The sequence below is a fragment of the Vipera berus genome (genome assembly GCF_964194415.1).
Source record: "Vipera berus genome assembly, chromosome: 1".
In the NCBI taxonomy this organism is placed as follows: Eukaryota; Metazoa; Chordata; class Lepidosauria; order Squamata; family Viperidae; genus Vipera; species Vipera berus.
In genome coordinates, this window is record NC_138202.1 from 567,549 (window position 1) to 588,351 (window position 20,803).

At 59.0% G+C, this 20,803-nt stretch overlaps 1 protein-coding gene across 2 annotated transcripts; it reads left to right on the plus strand.

The window, feature by feature from the left end:
- Positions 1–1,743: 1,743 nt before the first annotated feature.
- On the plus strand, positions 1,744–19,583 carry LOC308660465 (occludin-like). 2 transcript variants are annotated; one of them, XM_081314854.1, is made up of 8 exons: positions 1,744–1,816; positions 8,812–9,646; positions 12,017–12,175; positions 14,220–14,365; positions 15,395–15,607; positions 16,626–16,797; positions 17,291–17,332; positions 18,280–19,583. In XM_081314854.1, exons 2-8 carry the CDS (start codon positions 8,936–8,938, stop codon positions 18,379–18,381), a joined length of 1,545 nt encoding a protein of 514 aa, XP_081170980.1. In that variant the 5' UTR covers positions 1,744–1,816; positions 8,812–8,935; the 3' UTR covers positions 18,382–19,583. The 2 variants fall into 2 exon arrangements, with proteins under 2 accessions (XP_081170980.1, XP_081170981.1); XM_081314855.1 differs by lacking the exon at positions 1,744–1,816 and having other exon boundaries at positions 8,616–9,646.
- Positions 19,584–20,803: the final 1,220 nt, after the last annotated feature.

Here is a 20,803-nt window from a genome sequence, read left to right on the forward strand (position 1 = left end):
AGGGCAGAAGGGGGCCCTTCCCCAGGGCCTTGGTGTGCAGAACCGGCAACGTTTCCACTTTGGGCAGCGCCTCGGAGCTCTTTTTGGGAACGAAGAGTGGAGAGAAGAGAGCCAGGTGACTTTCTGCACGATTCGGTCTTCGCTCGAAGACAAACAGCCCCTGCAACGGCAGCCCAGCTGTGGGGGTGAAACCCAGAAGAAAGGTTTGGTTGGTGGGGCAGGGCTAGAGAGGGAAGGACGGACTCTAGTCAGTGGGGCAGTTTTGGGACCCTCTCAGGTCCCCAAAATTATAGACCTCTTTTTTAAATAAAATGCGCAAATCAGTTGAAACTAAGTTGCACTCTATGTAAGAGAACACTGCATTCCTACAGAAACGCAGCGGATGAAGGATAAAACCCTTGCAGAATCTATATGGGTCACCATAAAAGGGGGAAAAGTGACATTGCCATCCATAGGGGTATCCTACAGGCCACCCAACCAATCAGAAGAAATAGATGGACTCTTTGCCGACCAGTTAACAAACAGTATGTAGGAAGCACACCTCAGTAGTGATGGGAGACTTCAACTATCCAGATATCAGCTGAGAGACAAACTCTGCAGTGAGCGGGAGATCAAACAGATTCCTAACCCACCTAGCTGACAAATTTGTCACCCAAAAGGTGGAGGAGGGAACTAGACGTAAAGCTACACTGGGCTTAATTCTTACTAATAGAGAAGAAGTGATAGAGGGAGTTGAAATTGCCAGAGCCTGGAATTAAATTGCTGGAATTTAATATTCTAAGTGGGAAGGCAGGAGACCCGGTTAGGTCAAAGGGGCTTCAACCAGGAGACTGAGCAGAGGGTCTTACTTGCCAGGGGAGGGTCTCCCGTGTCTGGCCCTTCCCACTTTTTCATTCCCCCCCCCCCTTTCCTCCTGGCCAAGCACAAAGCAGAGCCAGGAAAGAAGATTTCAAGCCTTATCAACAAAGGGTGGTGAAATGTGTGTGTGTGTGTGGGGGGGGTGTCAGGCAGGAGTCACTTCAGATAAGGTGGTTGTGCGTCTGGCTCTTCTAGCTTGGCACAAACTTTGCACAAGAGAATCTCTGCGTCCTGGCGGCTTCCTTCCAGACGTTTCATGACCCAACCGGAGAACAAGTTAACCTCTTAACCTGTCACCGGGACGCTCAACAAAAGCTCCGCAAGCCCGAGAGAGCGCCAAGGACGCCGCGCTCGCCCGGCCTCCCCGTCTTCCACGCCTCCGCCGCTGAGCCAGCGCGGCCCCGGGAAACGCCAGCAGGATCGGAAGCGACCCGAGTCCAGCCCGGCTTCACACGCGGGCTCTACCCGGCAGCCGCTCCCAGTCCGGGCTCTGGGACTACAGTTCCCATCGCGCCCAGGCGGCCACTCGGGCTCTTGGGGCGGAAGCGAAGGGCTGCCGGTGTCCCCCGCCGCTGCTGGGGCGCGGAGTCCCGGGAGCGGTTCTGGGGGGGCGTCGGGGGCCTGGAAGGCGTTCGGCCGGGGGTGTCCCGAGGGGGCCACCCGGGAGAGGCGCCGCCGCCTCAAGCAGTTCCCGGCCGGCCCCGGGGCGCTCGGGCTGGGGGGGTCCCGCCGCCCTTCCCTCCCTCGGCAGCCGGGACCCGGGCCCGCGTCCGGGGCGTCCTCCGGTTGGGCTGGCGGGGCGGGGCGGGGCGCCGGGCAGGTGGAACGGCGGGGCGGGGCGGGGGAAGGGGGAGGGCCGCGGAGCCGCCCCTTCTGGCTCAGTCCGCCGCCGGCGCCGAGCCTTCCGGAGGCCGCTCGTCCCGTGCCCGGTGCCCGGCCAGGCCGCGCGCGCAGCCAGGTGAGGCCGGGGTGGCGGCAGGTGCGGCGCGGGGCGGGCGGGGTCCCTGGGGCGGGGGGCGCTGCGAGGCCCGGTCCCCTCCCTGCCTGGCCCCATCCGCGGGGTCCCGGTCCCCAGCGGGGCCCTCGGGCGCCAGGGCGGCGGGCGGCCCCGGGCGAGGAGCGGCTGCGGGGAGCCTCGCACCGGGCAGGGCGGGGGGGGGCAGCGGCGCTCCTGGCCGATCTGCGGGGCCGGCGGGGACCTCTGGGCCGCTTGCTGGCGCCCGGGCGCGGGGGAGGCGCGGCGAAGGCCAGGAGCTGGAAGGCCGGCCCGGGAGTTGCTGGTTCCGCTCCAGGGACCCTCCCCTCCTTTCTCTTTCTTTCTTCCTCCTTCGCTCCATCCTTTCCTTTCCTCCTTTCTTCCTTCCTTCCTTCCTACATCCCTCCTTCCTCTCTCCCTCCCTCCCTTTCTCCCTATCTCCTTCCTCCCTCCTTTGCTCTCTCTTTCCTTCTGTTCTTCCACCCTTTTTCCCTTCCTGTCTCCTTTCTTTTCTTCTTTCCTACGTTCTTCCCCCCTCCCTGTTCTTTTATTTCTTCTCTTTCTCTCCTTCCATCTTCTGTCCTCCCTCCCTCCCTCCCGGGGCAAACTCCTGGCCGGGAGGGAGAGCCGCTCGGCCTGATTCCCAGCCTCCCCGTTAGATCGGAAAGGAGCGCGCCGCTCAGGTCCTGGAGTGGGCGAGCGGGAAGAGCGAAAGGCCGGCGGGCGGAGGGAAGCAGAGCGCAGGGACTCCGCTTCCCAGGTGGCTGCGGATGACGGCCCTCGGCTCCCGGCCGATGGGCGCGCACAGAGCCGCGGGCCGTCCCCTCCTTCGCGGCTGGAGCGGAGAAGGGGCGGCGGGGGCGGCGGGGGGCGCAGGGTCCGCCCGGCTTGCCTTCCCGCCCCGAATTCTTTCGGCCTCTGCCCGCCGACCGGCCCAGCCCTGCGCCGCGCTGCTTTGTACCCCGGAGCCGCGGGGGGCTCCCGAAGACACTCGTCCGCGCACGTCCGCACCGCTGGGGGGGCTCTCCGGAATTTGGCCGGGCATCAATCGAGCGAGCGGCGGGAAATGTTCCCTGGCTCCACAGATCTCCCCGCCGGAGCCTCTCTTGGGGGGGGGGGGCGGCTTTGTGATCCCAGCAGGTTGCGGTCGCCATTCTGTTGCCTGGAGGCTCAGTCAAAAGCGGGGGAGGGGGCGGATTTCACAAGTGGGTAAAGTTTCTCTCTTTTCCACGGCGGTGGGGAGGGGAGGGGAGGGCTGGCCTTGGCCTCTGAGATGGGGGGGGAGGGAAAATCGTTGCCACCTCCCCCACCCCCACCGCGCAATTCTCTGGCTGCCTTGCAAGGTCATTTAAGCTCCCCCAAGCCGGTTTTGGGATGCAGCTTCTTGGTGGCTCTGCAGCTTTTCTGGGCTGGGAGGGCTGTCCGGTTTTTATCGTCAGCCCCACCCAAAAGGCTGCACAAGTTAGCTATAAAATCAATCAAATAATAAATCTCTGCTCCCTGTAGATGAAAACAACGTTCAGTTTTATAGCTAAGACAGGGAGAATAAAATATAGGTTGCCTTTTCCTCATCCTGAAAGATCATTTTTGTAGGTGCCGGTAGGATTTTGCCCCCCACCCCCCACCTGTGGGGCTGGCTTCTGCTCACCTGTCACCTCTGAATGGGCCCTTTATCCACACAAGGCCTCACTGGGTCTCCTTCGCCTCCAGCCCTGCCCGCAGCCCCTGCTCTCCGGCCAGTCGAGGGTGCCCCACAGAGTTGGGGTGGGGCCTTTCGGGGTCTGCTTCCCAGGCCCCCACCTCTGGGTTAATCCTTCTTTTACGCACCTGCAAAAAAATAAAACCTGGGCTGATCCTTGACCGTATAGTATAGCAATCCTGGGTTGCATAAACAGAATCACGTGAAGTCTTAGTACTGCTTTATAAAGGCTTAGTAAGGCCACACCTGGAACACCTGCATCCAGTTTTGGTCACCACATTACCAAAAAGTCGAGGAGACTTTGGGAAAAGTGCAGGAGACAAAAAGTCTGGAGTCTAAAACGCATGAAGAACGGCTACAGGATTTGGGAATGGCCAGCCCACGGAAAAGAAGGACTAGGGGGGACATGATAGCAGAGTTCCGGTATTTGAGGGGCTGCCCCAAAGATGAGGAGGGGGGTGGACTTATTTTGCAAAGCGCCCGAAGGCAGGACAAGAAGCAACGGATGGAAACTGACCAAGGAGAGAAGCAACCTGGAATTAAGGAGAAACGTCTTAACAGAGAGAACAGGTGGGACAGTGTGCCTTCAGACATCGTGGGCGCTCCACCAGTGGAGGTTTTTAAGAAGACTGCCTCAAATTGTATAGGGTCTCCTGCCTGAGCAGGGGGTTGGACTAGAAGACCTCCAAGGCCCCTTCCAGCTCTTTTCTTTGATTGATTGATTGCTCAGAAGCGAAGAGGTCCAAATTTACGGGTTAAAGAGCAATCTGGTGCTTCCTTGAGTCCCTGCAAGAGGCACCCGGAGACAGAGATGCTGGGGAAGAATCTGCGAAGGGGGGATACGTGGAAGGAATAAACGCCCCCTCACTTGGATGGGGGTGGTTGCCTGGCCTCTGTGCCTGGGGGGGGGACGGGCAGAGACCCACACAAGCAAGCCCTTTATGCTTGAGAAACTCCCCAGGATTGGGGGCCTGGCAGGAAGAAAAGACTTGGGGGCTCAGCCAGGGGCCCCAGTGGGAATCTCAAGGCTGGGCCGGGCCCCACAGAGCCCCAAAGGAGCCTGGTGACCCCTGGTGGAATTAGCAAAGCCCTGGATCCCCGTCCCTCAGGCCTGGCCTTCAGGGCTCAGTGGAGCCAACGTGTCCTGCTGGAAGGGCCCACGGCTGTGGATGTGGCTTGCTCCAAACTGATTGATTGATTGATGATCTATTGATCTATCTAACTATAATCTGCCTGTCATCTATCCATCCATCATCTATCTGTCTGCCGGTCTGTCTATCTATCTCTCTGTCTGTCTGTCCGTCTGTCTCTCTCTGTCTATCATCATCTATCATCATCTGCCCATCTTACTACAGAATAACTGCCCTTGAGACTTGCTTCTTGTGTTAAAATTCAACCCAAAGAAGTGGGGGAAGGTCTGTGGTTTCATGGGGGGGGCAGAAGAAGCCCCCCCCCCGCGTCTGTGCTGGCGGCAGGGAGGAAGCTCTAAGGAGCTCCCTGGTTGAGCCAGGCACAGCCGAACTTTTGTCTTCCCTTTGTGGCTCCCAGGAACAACCTTGAAATCTGGAGACAGAGTTGCAAAGCAGCCCGGAGGGATTTGGCAGGCAGGCAGGCCGGCCCCGTTCTGGCACAGAGCAGCCGGGACCCCAGGGAACCGCCCGCAAGGCAAGGAGGTGGAGGTGGATGGCACGCGGGATAAACAGCCCCCCCCCCAACCTCCAGCCCTGGGCCAGCGCAGCTCCTGGAGAAAGGAGGGCTGCTTCCTGGTCCCAGGGATTTTTTTTGGGGGGGAGAATGTGCCCTGCTCAGTCTCATGGGACTGTCCCATGGGGGGGGGGGAAATGGTGCTTTGCAGGGTGAACCTCTTCCCCCTTTCCAATCAGGGCAGCAGGGTTGGGAGCAGCGGTCCACACACCCCTCCTCCACCTCCTCGCCCACCCATCTGGCCAAATCTTTCTGTCTGTCTGTCTATCTATCTATCTATCTATCTATCTATCTATCTATCTATCTATCTATCTATCTATCTATCTAAACGGAGCTTGAAGGGACCTTGGAGGTCTTCTAGTCCAGAGTCCCCAACCTTTGGGGCACCAGGGACCCCCGGTTCCGTGGAGAGAGGTTTTTCCGCAGACCGGAGAGGGTGTGGTTTTGTGTGCTGCCTGCATCCCGCGGATGGAGCTTTGCTTGTTTGTGCGGCCTGGTTGCTGGCGTGCCACGGCCTGGTCCACGGAGCAGGGGTTGGGGACCCCTCTTCTAGCCCAACCCCTTGCTCAAGGAGACCCTATTCTATTTCAGACAAGTGGTTGTCCCTACAGACCTCCAGTGAGGAAGCACCCACAATTTCTGGTGGCAAGCTGTTCCACTGGTTATTAGCTCTCACCATTAGGATGTTTCTTAGCATTGTCTTAGAGTAGAATAGAGCTGGAAGGGACCTTGGAGGTCTTCTAGTCCAGCCCCCTGCTCAAGCAGGAGGACCTGTGTGCCACCTCACACAGGTGACTGTCTAGCCTCTTCTTAAGACTCTCCAGTGACAGAGTGCCCACGATTTTTGGAATTCCACCCCCCCCCAGGAGGAGCCTCTGAGTCCCCCCACTGCAGTTAGGACTCTCCAGTGGGCGCGCCAGCCTTGACTGGAGAGATCCAGCTGGGTTTTGCAAGGGGGCCTCTCCCCCAGTGCCAGGGCGGGAATGGGCAGCCGAGCGAGCCGTGGCTCGGGCCCTGTGCTTGCCGGCTATTCAGCCACATCTGACCATCACAGCAGCAGCTGAAGGTCAAGGCAGCCTTCCCTGAGAAGGGCCCTCAGGAGAGGGCAGAGGCCGTTGCGCGCCATCTTGGCACCCGCTCTGCAGCCGCAGCAGGCACGCTGTGGGGAAGATCGTGTGCCCGCACTGAGGGCGGCGCTTTTCTGCAGCCATTTTCCCCAGGGTGGCACAGTGGAGACAGGAGCCTGCCTCTTGCCTCCTTGGTTTTTAGTCTCTCTTAATTTTTTTCTAGTTTTAATTGTTTTTATATTTATTCTTTTTATCATGTTGACCTGTGGCCAACCAGGATCTGGGGTTGTTGACTGGGGAATTCTGGGGGTTGAAGTCCACGCCTCTTAAAGTTGCCAGGAAGCGCCGGTCTAAAGAATTAGCAACCCCAGTTTGCGTCATCTGCAGATTTAATCTCCCCATTCTCCGGTTCAGGGAGGCAAAAGACGAAGACCCCAAAGTCTGGGGCAGGCCAGGCCGTGCTCAGCCCTCCCAGAGACAGCACCGAAGGAGAACATTACAAATTGACCTTTGACAGCAGTGAGAAATAGATTACAGCTGGTGACACCCTTTGCAATTAAGGGCGATCACGCAGATGACGGGCGATTAGCTCTAGATCAGACATGTCAAACACAAGGCCCGGGGGCCGGATGCGGCCCGCGAAGTGGTTTCATGTGGCCCGCGAAGCCATCCTGGAAACAGTGAGGGAACGGCCCCCACTGCCTTGGCACTGGCCAAAGACCCTCCTTCTGCCAGAGACCCTCAGATTTGTCCCACTCCTGCCCAGGCCCCCATAGGCACCCTTGATGCGAACGATGTAGAGCTGGCCATGCCCACCCAATAAGCCATACGCACTGTAGCCATGCCCACCCAGTAGGCCACGCCCACCCTGGCCATACCCACCCGGCCCCTTGAGGGCAACCGCAATGCTGATGTGGCCCTCAATGAAATTGAGTTTGACACCCCTGCACTAGATCGAAAAGACGGTGATAAAAATAAAGATCAATTTGTAATGTTATCCTGAGCTGCTGAATTTTGAAAAACCTCCGGTAGCATCAGATGGAAGCAGCTTTTCGGCAGCAGGGAAGAGCACCTGGGTCCCACCTGCCCTCCGATGGGCTTTGTGGTACTTCGACGTCCCTGTCGCCTGTTCGCAGGGCTACATATCGGGGATTCTCCTTGCCTGCTCTCACCCGTGAACGTTGGCTGGGAGCCGGGCAGCCGCCCTGCGGCTTTAAACTCACCCAAAAAGTGCCACAAACCCACTCAGAGAGGCTGGGATCACCCGCACCCCGTTGCCGGAGCCAAGTCGACCTGCCTTATTTGGCCACATAATGGTGCGGGGGGACACCTCTGCCCCCTTATCTGGGACGCTGGGGAGGGAATAACCCCCAATCCCACCAATTGTTGCTCTTTTTCACAACCAACAACATCGAACCTAGAATGACAGAGTTGGAAGGGACCTTGGAGGTCTTCTAGTCCAGGGCTTTCCAACCAGTGGTACAGGTACCACCCGTGGTACATCGGCACCTGGCAGGTGGTACGCAACCATCCTAGAGAAGTGGTTGTGGGGGAGGGGAATGAGCTGAAGTGCTGGCAGCACCGCACAAGCCTGAGCGAGAGACGGCTGGAGCTGCAGGGCTGTCGGGGCTCAGCAGAAGCGCCAGGATCAGCGCCAGGATCCAGCTGGAGCTCAGCACCGATCCTGGTGCTTCTGAGCCCAGAAGAAGCGCCGATCAGCTGGAATGTTGCAGCATCTCCAGGGTCGTGTGATTTACATTCAGATGCTTGGCAACTGATTCACATTTATGACAGTCACAGTGTCCCAGGGTCATGTGAAGTGACCAAAACCTGCTGCAACCACCCAGCAGAGGGGGGGGGGAGGAAATAAAAACCAAACACCCCCCACCCCCACCGCCAATCCTCAACAGAAACGCTCACAACCATGAAAACCTCGGACAGGAGGAAGAGTGTCGCCGGGCGGGCAGGCAGGTGTCTTGCTCGGCTGTGGCCTTGGGGGCACTTTTTTCAGTCCCATTGTAACTTCGAAGAGTCACTGTTGTAAGTCGTAAGTTGTAAGTCGAGGACTGCCTGTACTTCATCACTTTTTCCCTTCTTTTTTTTTTTGGCCATCAAGTTTTTGACACCTTGCTAGGCGACTGGTGGTACTCAGATGTTGCCATATCCTAAAAGTGGTAGAATGGGTGAAAAGGTTGAAAAGCCCTGCTCTAGTCCAACCCCTTCCCTGCTCAGGCAAGACAATGTGGAGAAAATTGCTGCACTTGCCAACGATGTAGGAGGAATAGATTTTTGTTTTTAAGGTCCCAACGCACTGTGGCTCTTCCAGGTGTCCAGGTGGTCATCAGATCCTGAATACTTGGGGGAAGAGATCTCTGCTGAATTTCTCGCCCCCCCCTCCCCCGACGTTTGTCCCAGTCTCTCACATCCGACCGACGCTGGGCGGGTGCAAGAAGCGCCCAACAGCACCGGAAGGGACGCTGACCTTCTCTTTCCACTGTCTTTGGCAGTGCCAGCCGGACGTGGCCCAGGAACCTCGTGACTGCTCCGTGAAGCTTGACGGGGCTCCGTGGCCCCCCCCAGCCACAGCATCTGGGGCTCCTCTGAGGCTCCTGCCCCCGCTCTGCACCAAGGATGTTCGGCCCCAAGAAGCCCTACGACAGCCCCCCCGCCGGCTATGGCCCCCCCGGGGAGGACTATGGGTACCCGATCCAGTCGCCCCCGCCAGGCTCCTTCTACGTGGAGGAGCCCCAGCACTTCTACAAGTGGACCTCCCCCCCCAGCGTGGCCAGGATCCTGGAGGGGCTGGGTGTCCTGCTCTGCGTGGCCATCTTCGCTTGCGTGGCCTCCACCCTGGTGTGGGAGTACGGCTACGGGGGGCTCTACGGTGGCACCATGGGGGGCTACTACGGTGGGGGCTACGGCGGGGGCCTGGGCGGTGGCTACTACGGCGGAGGCATGGGCGGTGGCTACGGCATGGGGGGCTACGGCATGGGGGGCTACTACGGGGGTATGACCAACCCCCGCGCAGCCAACGGCTTCATGATCGCCATGTCGGTGCTGTGCTTCATCGCCCTGCTGGCCCTGGCCATCACCAGCCTGACCAAGTCCGGCGGGGCCCGGTCCAGGCGCTTCTACCTGGTGGTGCTGGTGGTGTGTGCCCTGCTGGCCTTCGTCATGCTGATCGCCTCCATCGTCTACATCATGGGGGTCAACCCCCAGGCCCAGATGTCCGGCAGCTACTACACCTCCAACCCCCTGCTGGCCTTGTGCAACCAGGTCTACGCCGGGGGAGCCTACTACAACCAGTACCTCTACCACTACTGCATCGTGGACCCCCAGGAGGTGAGGGCCTAGCTGGGGGGCTGTGGGGGGGGGCGAGAAGAGGGGCCCCTGCCTGCTCCTTCTGGACCTGCTTTCTGTTTGGACACGGCTGGTGGGTGGGGAAGCAGCTGTGGCCCAGGGGAAGAATAAGAAAGGGAAGGGCAGGATGGAATAAGAATAGAATAGAACAGAAATAGAATAAGGAATGGAATGGAAGAGAAAAGAGAAGAGAAGACAGAATGCAGAATAGAATAGAATAGAATAGAATAGAATAGAATAGAATGGAATGGAATGGAATGGAATGAAGAATGGAATGGAATAGAACAGAACAGAACAGAATGTAGAAGAGAAGAGAATGTAGAATGGTATAGAATAGAATAGAATAGAATATGGAATAAATAGAATAGAATAGAATAGAATGTAGACTAGAATAAAATATAGAATAGAATGTGTAGAATGGAATAGAATAGAATAGAATGCAGAATATAGAATAGAATGCAGAATATAGAATAGAATAGAAATACACAATAAAATAGAATTCAGAATAGAGAATAGAATGGAATGGAATTAGAATAGAATAGAGAATAGTTGGAAGGGACCTTGAAGGTCTTCTAGTCCAACCCCCTGCAGGCCATCCCAAACAAATGGCTGCCACCAGCAGCGGCTGCCCCTCACCTTCCCTCCCTCTCCCGGTCATGCCAGGGGACAGGAGCCCTTGAACCTCGGGCAGGACTGTGCCAGCTCCGGGTGAGGATGGCCTTTCTTAGGGACGGGCACCGGTTGGGGGGAAAGCCGGGGCAGCCACACTGCCTGCCTGACACGACCTTTCACCACCTCTCTTTTTATCACCTGCTTGGCCTGAAAAAACAACCTCGGAAGTCACCACGGTGTGGGTGTGTGTTTGTGTGTGTGTGTGTGTGATGAAAGCACACAGGAAGGATTTTTGTTCCCCAGTGAGCGAAAGGGCTTATCGGGAAATCGGTTTCGGGCTCGGCCGAGAACAATCCGGGGCCGGGCGCGGCGGTGGCAGCCTCGGAACGGCCCAGTTGAGCAAACAAGATAAGCCCCGGCGGCCTTCTCTGCCCGGCCTGGGGACGGGGCTGATGGGCTCGTGAATCACCTGGGAGGACGGGCGTAAGGCTGCTGCTTCCTCAGGACCGGGGGGGGGCGGGGGGGTGGGCAACGGTGGCAACTTTACGGCCTGCGTGCTTGGCCAGCTCAGGGAATTTGGGAGTTGAAGTTCTCAAGTTGCCCTCTTTGCCCAGCCCTGCTCAGGACCCCCAGGTTTCGGGGTGGGGGTGGGGGTGGGGAAACATATCTGCCAACCTTTGGAGTGCAACAGGTGGTCTTCGCTTAATAACAAAGCAATTGGGACCAGCCATGCGGTCATTAAGCGAGACGTCATCACGGAACCCAAACCTGCATCTTTACTGCTGGCTTCCTCATTGACTCCTGGCTTGATTTAAACGTCTTGGGTTTCCTGGTGGTGTCCCATCCCAGGACTGACCAGCTCAGACTATGTCTGGGGTGGATGTGAGGTCCCTTGGCGTGGGAGGGAAGAAAATTGGGGAGGGGGCGGGGGTGGGCTGTGCCGGGTGGCCGTCCAAATGCTCCAGGCAGGGTGGAAACCTTCTCTTCTGGTTTAGGCAAGGAAGCTTTGCTTTTGGGGAGGGGGGTGTCACTCCCCTTCCCCATTCCTGCCTTTTCGTCTCCAATTTTTTGACAATCCCCTCGGGGATTCGTCACTTGTCTGAGACGGGATAGGTTCTCCTGCTTGAGCAGGGGGCTGGACTAGAAGACCTCCCAGGTCCCTTCCAGCTCTATTCTGTTCCATTCTGAATTCTCGGCGCCCAACGCCCTGACCCAGCTCCCCAGATTCCCACGTTTCCATAGCAGCCTGGAGGGCTTTGACCCGGCTTAGTGTCCTTTCGTGTCCTGAAACCCCAAGGCTTTGCCTATGTGTGTGAGGGAGTTGTGCCAACCCCCCAAATGGGTGTCCTCGCTGTCTCCAGATTAAAGGGTGGCACCCTGAGGACTGTGGGGCAGGTGGCACAGCCGTGGGACACCCTGCAAGGAGGCCACGGAAGGCCACGGACCTCACACGTGCCACGGTACCGTGGACTGCCTAATTTGTGGATGCACACGACCTCCTTGTGGCTTGCTGTGAGGCCCGGGGGGGGGCTTGGAGGGGCTCTCCTTGCTCTGCGGAGATGTTCTTCAGTGGAGAGAGAGACCCTCCCTCACCCATGGAGACCCCGGACACCAGCCGAAAGCCCCTTTGGATGTGGGGAGAGGGAGGGAGCCGCGCTTTGCTCTCAGGAATTTGGGGGAAGGGAGGGAGCTCTGGAAGGGGTTTAACTGTCCCCCTCTGTTCCTCGTCCCCCCACCCAGGCTGTCGCCATCGTCTGCGGCTTCCTCCTGGTCATCCTGCTCTGCGTCATCTGCTTTTTCGCCCACAAGACCCGCCAGAAGATTTGGCAGTTTGGGAAGCAAAATATTTACTGGGACCGGCCACCAGTGATGGAGGAGGGTCCCAATGTGGAGGAATGGGTGAGTGGAGCAGTGGAAACCCCCCCCAAAGGCCTGGGGAAGGCAGCTTTGACCCTTGACCCCCTGGCTCCTTTGGTAATGCTGACCGTCAACCAGGCTGGGAAGTTGGGCCGGGCCAGGCTGGGAAGGGACCAAAGGGGCCATTTTGGGTGCAGGCCTCCCCCCCCCACAAACAATGCAATCATTTTGGGGAGGGGGCGGCTTCCTCTGCGAGCCATGAACGGCGGGAGGAAAACCTGCATTGCAAACTCCGCTGCAAAGCTGGAAACTCATCAAGGAGAGAAGCAGAACCAAGGAGGATTTTCCTGAAGCATCGACCGGCGGAACAGGAGTTGCCTCCAGAGGTTGCTGCATCACTGGAGCCTTTCAAGAGGAGACTGGACAGCCACTTGTCCGAAATGGCCACAGAGTCTCCTGCTTGGGCAGGGGGTTGGAGTAGAGGACCTCCAAGGCCCCTTCCCTCTCTGCTGTATTCTGTTGCCACAGGAGCGTCTCAAAGCTGAGCCTTTTCGTGACACTGCAGTGCCCACTGCCCCCTTTTGGCAGCCCCCTGGCTAGGAAGAGACCCCCCCCGGGGGGGACCCTCTCTCAGTTGCTCCTGGTCTGCCTGGCTGGGCTCAGGAGAAAATGGCCGCCCGTCTGTTTTGATTTCGGCCATTTTGCTTCCTGCTGCTGGTTTTAGCCATCGCCCTCCCATCCCTCCAGGTGCTTTTTCCCCACCGTGAATTTCCCTAAATTCCTCCACAATTCCCCCCCCCATTTCCAATCTGCAACAAGAGCAACAGGTTCACAGGCCTTGCCACCTGCACTGGAGAGGGGTGTGTGTGTGTGTGTGTGTGTGTGTGTGTGTGTGTGTAAAACCGAGAGGGCCCGTGGTTGTTTATAGCTTCTCTGGTTTCGGTTGCATCAATGATTAACCGCTGAGCCCACAGGAGCCGTTGTTGTGACCGCAGCGCCAGGTGGCCTGGCAGGACCCAGGGGGCTGGGGCTGGGCCTGGGAATCCCACTCCCCAGGTGAAGGCCTTCCCTCCCCCCCCCGTGGACATTTCATCCCCCCCCCATTTCAGGAGCTGCCTCTGTCCCACTGCTGAAATTCTGAGGGGGGGGAAGAGGCTGGGAACTTTGGCTTCCCGGTGGGCCTTCGGGAAGGTGGGGGGAGGAGGATTGGGGGGGGCTGGTGGGCAAGAATGCCCCTCCCCCTCCCCAGAAGACTTGGTTCTGCAGCATCCTGTGGGGGGGGGCGGTGAAGTGGGGAGCTGTTCCCCAAAGGCTCCAAGCTGGGTCTGGTCCATAGCAGGCCTTGCGATTTCTCCCTCTGGCAAAGGGTCAGCCGGGAGGGGCCGGGGGGAGAGAATAACAGAGTCGGAAGGGACCTCGGAGGTCTTCTAGTCCCACCCCCTGCTCAGTTGGGCAGGGAAGGGCTGACCCCTGAAGGGCGTCTCGTTGCTTCCCACGCTGGGTGCAAGCAGGAGGAGAGGACGGGGAGCACGCGAGCCCCAGCTGGCAGGGGTGGGCATGCCGGGCACGGGCCCAGGGGCTGGAGACCAGGGGCCCCTGGACACGGGGAGGGCCAGGACAGAAGCAGCAGCCGCCAAGGGGGGGCCGGGAGGGAGAGGCCAGCTTGGTCAGGAAGGCGTCGGCCAAATCTCAGCCAGCTGTGGGGGCAGGCGGGCACGGGGGCGCTTGCGCAGTGGGCATCTGGAAAGCCCGGGGGGGGGCGAGTCTGGCGTGCCAGATGATGCTGTGGTGAGCTCTCGCCTCCATCCCAGCCCCCCATTTTCCAGCTGTTGCTGCGTTTTCTCTGGTGCTGGGCTGCCCTCTTAGTGGCTGGGAATCCTTTTTTTGGGGGGGCGTGCTAAGCCCTGTGCCTCCCACAGAGGGACTCCAGGTGGGGAGACCTGATGCCCAAATGAGTTTGCTCCAGCCAGGCTTCCTGGGGGTTCCACCCTGATTGTGGGAGAGGCCGAGGTCAGGAGGTCACGCTCTGGACCCCCGACCGCCGGGGCCTTGGGGGTGCTGAGGAGAGCCCGTTGCCCCTCTGCAGGTGAAGAACGTGGATGGCCGGGCCAGCCCCACTGACACGGCCACCCTGGCCTACTCGGAGAAGCCTACCAGCCCCGTCAACGCTCCCGCCAGCCCCCCCAACTACACAGAGAAGGACTACTACTCCAAGGTGGATGTCCGGAGCAGGTGAGCAGGAGGGGGAGGGTTTCCCAGCACCTGGGTCAACGAGACCCCCGGAGGAGGGGGGGCGGCAGGACTTGGCCAGAAGGGGAAATGCTACCTTTAGTGCTGGAAGAAGACTGCAGCTGCCTGTGGAGGTTCCACTGAATGCCCAGCCCTGGAATTCGATCGGACCCGCCCTTGGCCCCCTACACTCTTCCGAGGCAGCTGGACCTTACGGACTGCCAGGACTGGGGACGATGGGCCAAGGAGGAACTCTCAAGCCCATCAGGAGTGGAAAAGCAGAGCCGCCAGCTGACCTTCTCTGTTTGTCTCGTGAGGAGGGGTAGACTGCTCCTGGATAGGGGGCTCCGTTGAACTGTGCCGGCTGGTGGCTGTTGAGGGAGGGTCCTCCTCGGTCAGTTGGCCTGGTTCCCTCCTGGCCAGCCCATTTCTGCCCCTTTGGGTCAGGTGAGGGTCCCCATGAGTCACAAACAGGACGCTGACAGAAGAGCTGTTGCGAATAGTCCTCAGTTTACAACGGGTCACTTTGCGTCTGGTTCACACTTCCGGCGCTTGGCAGCCATTTGCAGCATCCCTCAATCACATGACCACAATTTACGACGGTTTCTCTGAAAACCAGATTTTACATCTGGTTTGTTTTGACACAACCGGCCCGTAGCCCACCACGGGCTCCTTTAATGACGACAAGGTTTGCTTAATGACCATGGTAGCTGCAAAAAAGGTAGTAAAATTGGTTCAGTCACATCACCTGCTTTACGACTGTAATGCGTTACAGCCGTAATGGGCAGGGTCCGTTATGGTCATAATTGGAGGACTGCCTGCACCAGGCAAAGGGGGCTGGAATTTTCCTGAAGTCCTGGGAAGCCAGATAAGGTTTGGAGTCAGATCAGGCAGACCCCTCCCCAATTCCCTAGGGTGTAAAGAGGGGGGGTTTCAATGCAGTCAGATTCACAAGGTCCTCTGAATAATACCCCCCCCCAGCCAAGAGCCCTTTGACGGGGCTGATTTCCTGGCCTGTCTTTGCCCCCCTAGCTCTCCCTTCCAGCCCCCCCTGGACAAGCGTGCTCGGACGCTGAGCTCCAGCACCTGGGAGGAGAAAACCCAGGAGCCCCCCAAGAAGCCCCCCGCCCGCAGGGGCCGAAGGTCACGCAAGAGGAGCCCCGAACTGGAGGAATCCCAGTACGAGACGGATCACACCACGGCCGTGGAGTCCAGCGACGAGCAGGATGCAGACGAGTGGGGCAGGTGAGGGGCCCTGCGGGTGGGGAGGGGCTGGAATGGGGGGGCAGAGAGACCAGAGCCCGGGGCCCCTCCCCAGGCACTTTCGGTACGCGCAATTGGCACAATGCAAGACACGTCAAGTTGACAAGCTACATTATGGACAGTCCCCACCTTACAGCCGTTTGCTTAGTGACCGTCTGAGATCATAATGCCTTAAAAAAACGGACTTCACACTTAACGACTGTTGCAGCATCCCTGTGGTTGCAGGATTAAAATTCCTCCGTCCTGCCAAGACACAACGATAGGCATGTGACCGCAATAGGTTTGCCTTTTTTAATAATGAAGTGAGGGCCAGGCCTTCCGATCAAACATCCAGGGGCCAGAAATTAGGGGGGCTTTCAGTGGGAGACCACCCCCTCCACAGGTCACCTGACTGAGCAGCTCCACCAAGCCAGCCCATCCTCTGGGGGCTACAGACCCACTTTCAGCCCCCAATTTATTTTATTTTTTAAAATTTTAATTCCATTTATATCCCGCCCTTCTCCGAAGACTCAGGGCGGCTTACAAGCTTAGCAGTAGCCTTCATTCTATGTATATGCCTGCTTATTAGGGCTTTCACACACACCCCAAGCGGCATTATTACAAAGTCAGCTTATTGCCCCCCAACAGTCTGGGTCCTCATTTTACCTACCTGGGAAGGATGGAAGGCTGAGTCAACCTTGAGCCTGGTGGGACTCGAACCTGCACTAATTGCAGGCAGCTGGTGTTACTTAAGGAGGCATTAGCCCACTGCTCCACCAAGGCTCTCCTTGCGGGAGAGGAGGAGTATGGGGGGGGTGTCCCCCAAACCCCACAGAGCTGGCCAGAGACCCCAGGAAGGGGCTTTGGGGACCAGGAAGGCAGGAAGGGCCGGGCTGGGGGGCCAGGAGGGGGGAGGAGTCCAGGAGGGCGGTTGGTGCCAGGCGCCAGCCGTAGACTAAAGGGAGGGGGAGGTCAGGGGTGCCACCCAGCCTGTGCCTGAGCCCCCCCTGCCTCCCTGCAGCCGTTACCCGCCAATCACCTCCGACGGTGCCCGCCAGCAATACAAGCAGGATTTTGACAGCAACCTCAAGCGCTACAAGCAGCTCTGTGCCCAGATGGATGGCATCAACGACCAGATCAACCAGCTCAGCAGGCAGCTGGACCAGTTGCCAGAGGGCACCCTCCAGTACCAGGTGGGCACCAACTGGGGGGACCCCGAGAAGCCAGCCCTGCCACGGCGAAAGGGAGCAGCTGCTGGGAGGGGCCCCGTCCAGGACATCCCTCCGGGCCCCTGGCAATGCCAGGGCTGGGCCTTGTCTACGGAATGGAGCTGCCAGGCCTGCCCACCTTTTCACGGGCATCGTGGAGAAAGCTCCTGGTTTACCCCACAGATGCCCTACGGCTGCTCTTACACCAGCTGCAAGCTGAGGGGGGGCAGGCAAGGGGTCAGCTGTGCCTGGGACACACTGGCCTTTCTCTCCTTTGCCCAGCCGCCAGCCCCCCTCCCCCCCAGCAGACCCTCCCTCCCAGCTGGCGCTGGAGGCTGCTTCAAAAGCCCCTTGGGCTGCCCACAAAGTCTCCTGCCTTGCTCTGAGTTGCACTGCTCCTGAATAGGGGAGCTCCATTTTGTGTACATCCCCCCCCACCCGGTCTGTTCCCCTCCCAACTCCGCTTTTTCTCCGGCAGGGCGTGGCAGAGGAGTACAACCGGCTGAAGGAGCTGAAGCAGGTGAGCCCCCCCCCCGCCTGGTTGCCCCCCATCCCCAGGTCCCATCATCCCCAGCCACCCTGGCCTGGATTGGGAGCAATGGGAAATGCAGAGGAGAAATGCCCTGGGAAACAGGTTGCCCTCTGGGCTTTGGAGGGGTGCCATTGTGGGTGGGTGGGTGGGCGGTGGGTGGGGCGGGGGTCTGCGTCTAATAGAAATGCAAACGGGGGGGGGGAGGGAAGAGAACTTGCTCCCCCATCCTTCCATCTCCAGAATCGGGAGCCAGGGAGGGGGGAGAACGGAAGGGCAAGGTCATTTCAGCAAAGGAAGCCTGAAGGGAGCCGTGTTCAGATTCTGGGCTTTTTGGGGGGGGCGGTGTGTGTGTGTGTCACATCACCACTAGTCTTTCTCAGGAGAATCGGCCCCTCCAACCTCTGGGCAGCCCGCAGAGCTTAGGGACTGTTGACTCCTAAGCGACGCCGGGCACGTCGTCAAACAAGACAAGAACCACCATTAAAAGCCCAGTTGAAGACCGAATGAAAAAGAGGATAGAAATTTGCAAATTGAAAGTAAAAAAAAAGAGAGAGAAAGAGAGAGAGAGAGAGAGAGAGAGAGAGAGAGAGAGAGAGAGAGAGAGAGAGAGAGGGGTAAGAAAGAGAAGGCTGGAAAGTGAACTAGAGCAGCGCCTCCCCCCCCAACCTTTGGGGCACCAGGACCGGTTCCGTGGGGAGGGGTTTTTCCCCAGACCGGAGTGGGTGGGGGTCCCGGTTTCGCTGCCTGAGTCCCACAGAGGGGGCATCACTGCTGGCTTGCACCCTCCTGCGTGTGCCGGGTTCCCACTCCGGATGGCTCTGAACTGGGGATGGCTACCAGCCCGGGGCTTCCAGAATCAGGGCTGGGGATGAGGGGAGCTGTAGTCCAGCTCTGGTTACCCAAAGCTCTCCTCTCCCCCTTTGAACCCGTGCCAGACGCCGGAGTACCGGAGCCAGAAGACAGAGACCAAGTCCCTGCGGAAGAAGCTCTTCCACATCAAGCGGATGGTGAGCGACTACGACCAGCACCGGGGCTGAGCCGGGCGTGCGGCCCCCGGAGGAGAGGGGCCCCCAGAGAAGAGGGGCGCCCAGGCCCGGCTCCCTCCCAGAAGGACGGACTCCGGGGATGCCTGGCCAAGCCCTGCCAAGACTCGGGGGGGGGGCACGGTGTGCTAGTGGGCCCCCTCCCTCCAAGAGATGAGGGCGCCTGTGTGTGTGCGCGTGTGTGTGTCATTTTGTGGATTTTCTTATTCTTACGCTGATGCATTTTTTTCTCCCGCTTCGTGCCAAAAGGCTGGTTTCCGGGTCTTGGGCCAGCAGTGAGGAGGGTGGGCATCGACCCAGAGCTCTTTTTTTGGGGGGGGTCCCTCCGGGCAGTTTTCGGCACTCAGCTGCTGGGAACCCCCAATGGCCTTGGGGCTCCCCTTTGGGCCAAATCACATTGGGGAAACACCCTCCCCCGCACACACAGAGACACAATAGTGTGCAGTGAGGGGGGGGGACAGACCAATAATGGGAAGGGTCCCTTGGGGCACCTTAAAGATGAGGCTGCCTTTGGCACCGAAGGTCTGGGGATCAAATCCTGATTGTTGGATGGGGGGGGAGAAATTGTACCCCAGACTGCTCCCCAAAAGTGAAAAAGGAAGCAGGTGTTTTCCGGGGGGGGGTGACCAGCAGACTTGGCAGTCACTTTCTGTCCCTCCCCTCCTCCTTCTTCCTCCTGCTCCTCCCTCCCTGTCCTCCCCCTCCCCTACTTCCTCTTCCTCTTCCTCCTCCCCAGTGCCAACCTGTGTTTGTGTGCCAAACGCTGGTCCTCCAAAGGGCCTTTTGCGGTTGGAAACTTTCTCCAGCTTGGCAGTGCCCCCTTCGATGGCATTTCTGCCACAGCCAGCCAAGGGTCCAGGGAGCTCTCCTGGGGAGGGAGAAACCTTTGGGGGGGGGAAATTTCAGGTATGAACAACTGCATCCCCCCCCAAAAGGATTTCTGCTTTTGGAGCCAAGCAAGAGCCAAGACCCCCCACCAGGAGCCACAGCCCAGCGGGATCTCTGTCAATTGGGGGGGGGGAAGAGAACTGTATATATGTGAAAATGGGGAGGGGGCAGGCCTATTTTTTAATAGTAAAACTATTCCTTTAATAAACGTGGGAAAATTTCCCTTGGTTTGTCCGTGTCTGTTGGCAACCTCTGGGTTGCGAAATGCCCCCCCCCCGAATGTCTGCATTCTCTGCCAGGGGCCCTCAAGGATGCCCGGGCACTTTGCCTCCCTCTGGGCTGCCCCATCACAGCCCCCGCTTTTGTCTGCAAACCTTGGATCCGGTCCCCAGGCCCTCGGCTTCACAGTCCCCCCCCCCCAGGCAAAGCTGGCAGAGCCCCCGAACCGCCTGCAGAGGCCGGAGCAGCCTCTGACTTAGCTGGCAGAACACAGCAAGGAATAACAGAATAGCAGTTGGGACCCTGGAGGTCTCCTAGTCCAACCCCGCCCCCCCCCCGCTCGATCAGGAGAACTTCTACCCCTTTAGACAAGGGGCTTTCCCACCTCTTCCCCAAAACCTCCAGCGCTTTTAAGGCCTGGGTGCCAATCTCTGGCCCCGCTCCCTCCCACCAAGGCCTCCAGGGCAGCCTCCTGCGGGAGCCCCCAGCCAATTCGAGCAGGGAGATTCTCAAGGGAGAAACGAGGCAAGGAAGAGGGCGAGAAAGCCTGGCAGCCTTTCAAGGCTTGCACCGAAAACCGCCTTCCTGCCGTGCCAGGCGGTGCCGTGCCCCTCTTGAAGAGCAAAGCCAGCTCAGGGGCACCGAGAGGTCGCAGGATCAGGCCTTGCCAGGCTGGCATGGGAAGGAAGCCTCGCTGGCACCTGGCAAGAGCCCAGGTGTGTGTCTGTGTGTGTGTGGCAAGCCCAACGCCCAGCCTGGAGTTGGTTCCAACTGGGGCTGCAGGACCAGTCTGGCAATTGGCCTCGTGGTGCCCTCTGTCCCCCCCCCCACCCTGGACAAAAATTATATTGTTTTGTTTTGGGTGCCATCAGCCCGAGAGGGAAAGCAGCCCCACAGAGCTGCCGCTGCCAAGGTCAGTCTCAGAGTTGGGTGGGGAAGGGAAGGTGCCCTTCCCTCACCCAGGGATGCCAGTCCTGGACCCAGAGCCTTTCCACGGCTCCAGAGACGGGCATCCTTCCTCCCAGCCTGAGCAGAGAAGACCCCCCCCCAATCTCTTGGTGGTGCAGCTGGGGTCCCCCAGAACCCAGCTCGAGGGAGAAAGCCTTTACCAAGGACCCCCCCCCTTAACCAAGGACCCAACAGACCCAGTTTGGCAACCGGCCCCATTGCCCACTGGCTAAAGGGGGGAGCGAAATACCCATCCTTCAGGGAGCTAATGGGCATTTGAGTCCCTTGGGTGGGGGGGTCTTGGGGAGGAGACTTCCGGCAAGTGGCCTTTGAGGATAGCCCTTGTAGCCCCTCTTGCCCC